Source organism: Octopus sinensis, linkage group LG18 (assembly GCF_006345805.1).
Source record: "Octopus sinensis linkage group LG18, ASM634580v1, whole genome shotgun sequence".
Taxonomy (NCBI): Eukaryota; Metazoa; Mollusca; class Cephalopoda; order Octopoda; family Octopodidae; genus Octopus; species Octopus sinensis.
In genome coordinates, this window is record NC_043014.1 from 25,985,535 (window position 1) to 25,993,034 (window position 7,500).

A 7,500-nucleotide genomic window follows, 5' to 3' on the forward strand; every position below is an offset into this window, starting at 1 on the left:
CTGGGACTGCTAAGGAATTTATAGCTAACACCTTATTATATGCATTCAGCTCAGATTTATTATTATTATTATTATTATTATTATTATTATTATTATTATTATTATTATTATTATTATTATTATTATTCACACTCATATTGACAACTGATGGTGGTGTGTTTATATATATATATATATATATATATATATATATATATACTCATATACAAAATTTGTATATGTTATGTGAGCGATAATACTGTAAAACAAGTGTTTAATATCTAATTTCGTTTATATATATGTATGTGTGCATGCATATATGTACGTATGCTTATGTGTGGTAAGATAAATATAATTATAATAAATTTGATAAATATAATTATAATAAAAATTAAATTTCCTTTCGATTAAAATAACGACGTCTTCAGAGTAAAACATCTCTTTACAGTTCACCTGCATTTAGAGTCTCTGACTACCACTCACTCCCACTTTGCTTCTTGTTTTAGTTTTCCACGTCCATCGTGACACATTGCATTTTATTATATGTAAGATAAGATTTGTTAAGCATTTAAGACATCAGAATGAACTTTCAAATGCAAAAGAGATACAGAACAACTCATTAGAGACACTGTTACAAGAAGAAAGAAACGCTGTTGGATAATTTAGAAAACTCCAAATTGTTTCATTAAGCTTAATGTGACAAATAAAACAAATAAATAAAATGAAACCAGTTCGCATCGAATGACTTAGAAAATATAAATCTTATAAAATCAAACGCTAAAGTGTTACTCGCACTAAAAAGTATATATACAAAGAGGTGTACTGTAATATATATATATATATATATATATATAATATATATATATATATATATATATATATATATATATATTATATATATATATATATATGTATATGTATATATATATATATATATATATATGTATATGTATATATATATATATATATATATATATATATATATTGTTGGAAATCAAAATAAATACAAAAATAATTACTGAGAAAATTTTCGAAACGTACATGAAACTTATGGAGTCCAATATATTCATTAACTTGGGCCAATGGTATTTCAATCATTAACATGACAATAAGTTGTAACGGACTGGTTTTTCCCAAAACTGCTCCGAAAGAAATCAAGACTGTCGCTATAGCGAAATCGCCTGTCAACATACTGCAAAAATTAACAAAATAAAATAAACAAAAGCAAAGAGAAGGAACAAAATCAATAATGTACTAGTTGAATATTGAATTGTTTTTTAATGTAGGCACAAAGAGGCGAGAGGAATGCAGTATTGGTTGCCTATATCGACAAACGTACGGAATTCGTTAACCCATCGTAAAATATTCACCTCAATCGATTCTTCGAGACTGCTGACCCTTTACAAAGTTCATAGATCCTCCATTTCTGTGACTGCTACCGTTACGCACTCACGCACGCACACACGGATGCCCGCACACACACACACACACAAACAGACATACACGAACACACACACATACACACACGAATACACACACATACCCCCCCCCCACACACACACACACTGACACACATTCTGGACCTCATGTGAATAAAAGCCATTGGACTGATTGATATAAACTCATTTACCAATGCACGCCATTTTCTGGTCCTTAGACCTGCTGTCTCTCCTTTTTGCCTTTTTTGAACTAGCTAGTCCACTCGACTCAGGCATTCCCGTCTCATTCATCTCTCCCTCTCGCACACATACAGTATCTATCCGAAACTCCATATTAACCACTACTTCAGTTCTTTATCTCAAGAAATTTAGCTCTCTAGGAATTTCCTCAGAGGACACGTTTCCTTGAAGTTGTCAAATTTCAACTGTTCAAAAGGAACGTTATCCTCGTCGATTTAGGTGGTCGTATATGGGTAATAGATACGGCCACTCCCTCTAGCCCAAACCAGTAGTCACAGCCCTGTACCACAAGTGGAATATTGATGCAATATTGACAATTATTGCGGATAATTACTAGAAATGTTAAAGTATCTAACAGTAAGTTTCGTGGCATTTCTTCAGTTTCTTTAGTATTTGAGTTGGAATTCCGCTGATAAAATGACGTAACTATCGGGGTCTGGGGTGTACACTTGTCCTCCGTCCAGCTGCCAAGTCTTCGATGTTCAAGGGTTTGGAGGAACGAGGAGGTATGCTCGCGACTATATGGACACACAAAAAAAGAAAAAACAAAACATTGAGTCAACGGTATAATGTAGGTGATGAGATTGAGTCGAAGGTATAGTGCAAGCACTGCAAATGATATAGTTTTCACCCTTTTTCCTTTGAATTATCATAATCCGGAGGGAAACAAAGAGAGAAATCGCGTCCAAAACTGTATAGGTACTTTAATACCGACTCCGAAAAATGAAGGAAAACTGGTCTGAACGGAATTTGAACACAGAGCGCACATATCCTGGACAAGCGCTGTTAAGTTTCTATCTGATACTTTGACGATTTGCTCTCATCAATACCAAGTTCGAAGTAAACAGACATATCTGTACTAGTTTTAGTCACTACCCTTCACTAATGAAATATTTTAATTTATTCTTTCTTTCTTTTACTAGTGGTTATTCTGATGTTGATTTTATCGACCTAGTTTGCAGGATAGATCGTAACAACATCACGGCATTTTCCTCTCTGATTCCTCTATTACTTGTAGATACACACACATGCATACACAACACTCATAAGCATGCATACGGACATACACAGACACTAATGAATATAAAATGTGCACAATATATAATATGTCTTTAAATGGCGGGATTCCGCGTAGTTTTCTAACAAAATTCTTTCAAAGGTTTTGATATAGCTGAACTATTGTAAAATACACAAACCAAGGTGACACGCAGTGGAACCCATCAATGTGGTCATTAAGCGAATTTCTTGACCATGTCGCTATGATTTCATTCCATTTCGGCAGTATAAACTATTGCCTGATTCACACCAGAATAAATAATACGTGGAATGTTTACTTACGATTGTACACTTAAGTCTATATTTTGTTCTTCAATAAGATTCCGGACAATCATAGCCCATTGGATTCCAACAGCAGATAATAAAAGGTTGAAGCTGACACTCGAGAAGCCATATCTCTTGAGAAAAGTCATAAGAAAGCCAAAACCAATGAAAATCATCACATGGACATCTTGTATCACTGAAATAATAGAATATTGAAAATTGCATTTGTTGGATATCAAGGTAAATGTAAGTCCTTAACATTTGAATTCAGAGCTAAAGCTTATGAATGTGATATCCTTAACTATCAGGCATATACTTATGGCAAAGATACAACCCGAAGAGAGTGGAACACACACACGCGCGCGCGTACGTCTTTTCTATCCTTCAAATTTCACTAAAAAACGCGTCTCTCATAGAAGAAAATTGATTAAGATAATGCACTTTGAGATCGAATCCGTAATTACAGGATTGCGAAGTTAACTTGTTGGTTACACAACTATACTTGTTAAGATGAAAACTCGATCCCTGCTTGTAAATAAGGGAACTGTCACGAATAGTGTTCGATCTTACAGGACCAGATCATAGTCGAGAGAATCATAGTCGACAGAAACTTTATGGAAAGTTATGAGGTATTTTGGTCGTTATTAATGTGCATGATTAAAAGAGAATGATTTAAAGGAAATAGCTAACAGTATTAGTTGTCATAAAGGTAGATAAATCATGCAAAAAGTGATAAAGAACTTGATATACATAAAAAAAAGAATTAATTAAAAGTATCTTGTTAGTTGGAGAAGGAAAACGAAAACCTTTAGAGAAAAAGGGGTGGGGCGAGAATTTAAGGAAATTCAGACGTTACAAAATGATTGTTTGTGTCAGTAATTTTCCACCATCTGGTTTATATTTGTACTACTGTTATATAGCAACGTCTTTCATTAATGAAAGCTAGCAGTACTAGTGGAGGTTACATGGTTATTTTAAAAATTTTATGATGAAATTGTATATTTTTCTGAAACGTTTGATTTTTCAGGTATAAAAATCCACCTAGGCAGTACCGAAGAGGCAATCAATCAATCAATCAATCAATCAATCAATCTATCTATCTATCTATCTATCTATCTATCTACCAATCTTTCTTTCTTTCTTTCTTCTTTCTTTCTTTCTTTCTTTCTTTCTTTCTTTCTTTCTTTCTATCTATCTATCTACCAATCTTTCTTTCTTTCTATCTATCTACCTATCATATTCTACTCACAGTTCTGTCTATGTATGTATCTGTCTGCACTAACAATAAAAAAAATCCAAATGACTATAATTGAGGTGCCCCAGTATGGCCTCAGTCTTTGGGCTGCTACACATAAAAAGGAAACAATAACAACCTCAGGAATTTGTTAAGATTATTTCACTTTGATTTAATTGTGTCAATATATCTAGCCCCCCACCCCGTTTTGCTATCTTCTATCCACCAATGAATTTATCTATCCATATAGATACATCGACGGATTGAATATATAGAAACGGCTGAACATTGAAACCAGCAACAACTAAACTTTTACTTATAGTGTCTGTTACAATCTATTTTATAATTCTGCTTCTTCGCTCGACCACGCTTTAGTTTAAGAGAAGGGGAAGGTGGAGTGAGAGTGAGAGTAAGAGAGACGGGGAGGTGGGGAGTGAGAGAAATATGTAGAATAGAAGGAGGGGAGAAAGTAGTATATATATGTTTATGAATGTACACAGACACACACACACACACACACACACACACAACACACACACACACACACATATATATACACATGTATATGCATATACACGAAATATAGGGATTTAGTTCACAGGTGATCTAGACGACTAGGTACACTTGGTAGGTGCTGTAACGGATTACCAGGACTCCAAGATTATATCCGAGTTATGGAACCATTGTAGGTTTCCGATATAGCAGATTTATAATCGTTGAAGCGGACAACAAACGTTAGGGCAAGACAAACCTCTCAAGTCATATACGTAATTATTATTGGAAAAATTCAACGTCTTACAACTATTTCTGAGGTATTTCAGAGTATGGGATATTCCGTCATCGGAGATAAGTGAGGAAAACGAGCAGGATATAGATTAATGAAACGACGACATAGAAAACAGGAGAAAAGGAATAAGGGGATGAAGAAAAAGAAGAAAGAAAAGAAAAAAGAAGCATTTAAGTTCACAGTTCAACTTTCCGATCGTGTAGAAGTTTGTCCATAAGTCCTCGCGTGCAATCCTGTGTAAATCCATGTGGGTTAAAGTCTTAATGGTGTAAATATCCAGAAATTAACGCGAACGCGTCTACGTTCCGTGAGAGAATGGTAGCGGAGGTGGGTATTAAGGGATAAAGAGAAAGAAAAATAAATAAATAGGAAGAGGGGGAGGAAAGCAAGGCCTAACAAAATCTGCATTCGAAAGAACTAGAAAACTCATACATGAATTATTCGCCAACTTCAACCTATCTCTTTTGAAAACTCTTGCAAGACAGCAAACTTCATAGATGTTAGATTAGATTTAAACTCTCCACTCTACTACCCATACCATAAACCCGATCAATACTTTAAGTACATCAATACAGGATCTAGCCACCATTAATCTACTTTCTGGTCAACAAAATGAAACTTTTTTTTTAATCCTCAGAGTTGCTGATTGACTTTTCTGGGTGAATTTTTGATGCTGATTACAAATCTGAAGTCTGATTTCCTCAGCTCACATTTTCATGTTAATGATACCTGCTGTTTTAACTTGAATACAAGATACAATAATTTCATGGCTTTTTATTGTACAAAATTAAAATTATTGTGTACAAATACACTCAAATGCATAACAACTCAAAATCTTTAGGATTTAGACTTTCTATGGTGTTTTATCTCATGTTCATCCCTGTATAACTTCCAACAGTAGTCAACTAACGTTCCTGCATTTGAAAATCCTTGATATCGTTGTTCCACCGATGCAATATCTTGATGAAAGCGTTCTCTGCAAAAAAGTTCAGATGTGAATGAAGAAAATAGACTTTTAGTAACATCCGACAGCCCATTGCAGCGTAGTAGTCTAGAAGACATTTCACTCCATTTCTAAACTCTAGAGATCTCTTGTTGCCTAGGAAATTTTCGCAGAGCCATTTGAAGGATTCCCAGGCTTTAAGCTCAATCTCATCAAGTGCTGTGAGGAAGTAGTTGTCCTTCAGGAGTTCTTTTATCTGCGGATCTATGAATACGCCCTCCTTTAGTTTTGCCTCGGTGATTTTTGGAAATTTGGCCTTCACATTTTGAGCTTTCCTTGGCAAGTGTCTTCACGAATTGTTTCATGAGGCCGAGCTTTATGTGAAGAGGGGGAAGAAGAACGTTTTCTGGTTTTGAAAGTGACTTAGTCTGGACGCTAGAAACTCCCGGCTCATATGATTTTTGCAAAGGCCACTCTGATTGCACATAGTGCTTGTTAGTTGCACGACTGCCCCATAGGCATAAAAAGCAACGATATTTCGTGAACACAGATTGCATTCCCATCAACATTCCAATCACCTCCAAGTCTTCACATATTTTTCAGCTGTAGTTTGTATACCTTATGGCATTGAGGAATGCTTGCATGTTTTCATAACACTCGTTCATGTGCATTGAATGTTCTATGGGAATGGATGGTTTCTTGTTGACGTTGTGTAGTATTACTGCCTTGAGGCTTCTCTTAGATGAATCAATGAATAAGCGCCATTCAGCTGGAACATGCTCTTGGAACAAACAGTGGAATAACTCATCAGTGTTTTTACTGAAACAAAGTGGTCCATCAACAGAGAAGCATGAAGTCAGATCCCTATTCTTCTTCCTGAAATGAGTAATATAAACATCTTTCTTAAGCAGACACTGTTCTTGTAGGCGAGATGCTAATAGTTCAGCTTTATCCTTCGGCAATGACAAGTCTCTCACTAAATCATTTAACTCTCACTGAGAAAATTTCTGTGGTACGTCTTCATTTTCAATTGTGAAATCTGCATCTATTTCAGTGTCTTCCACAGCAGTAGTATTTTCTTCGGGAAATACATCTTCGTTAGACATCTGAAGGCCATTTTCTGGTGGTATTGAAATAGGAAGATCATCATCATTGTGTGGTACTGGTCTTCTTGCTGATTCCAAGTTGGGATATACAATCTTATGCTTGGTCTTTATAGTAAACCCGCATACATTAACGTTGCAGGCATTGCTCTCTTCCTCTTATTTAGTCAACCTCTTAGTCCATTTGAACAAGCTGAGCAGATGATGTGCAGGGCCCAACTCTTATCTTGATCCCCGAGAGAGCTGCCAAAGTATAACTGGTAGATCTTCTTGATTTCACTTGTGATGGCACGTTGCTAAGCTTTGATGGTAAATGAACCACAGACATGACAAAATATAATCAGGACTGTTCTTGCAATGCCTTGACATCCTGAGTAGAATTTGATGTTGATGATGATTTGGCATTTTAAACAGAAAGTAAAATTTGTGAAAAGAAAAGATTATGAAAACATAAA

At 35.2% G+C, this 7,500-nt stretch overlaps 1 protein-coding gene across 2 annotated transcripts in view; it reads right to left on the bottom strand.

Annotated features, from left to right (window-relative positions):
• The window catches only part of LOC115221460 (ammonium transporter Rh type C-like), a 62,467-nt gene that overhangs the window by 25,236 nt on the left and 29,731 nt on the right, over positions 1 to 7,500 (bottom strand). For both annotated transcript variants that reach the window (XM_029791644.2, XM_036510802.1), the window contains exons 3-4: positions 2,997 to 3,174; positions 1,021 to 1,171 (exon numbers count right to left, since the gene is read on the bottom strand). In XM_029791644.2, coding sequence (XP_029647504.1) covers positions 1,021 to 1,171; positions 2,997 to 3,174 — 329 coding nt within the window. The remainder of the gene's footprint in view (positions 1 to 1,020; positions 1,172 to 2,996; positions 3,175 to 7,500) is intronic.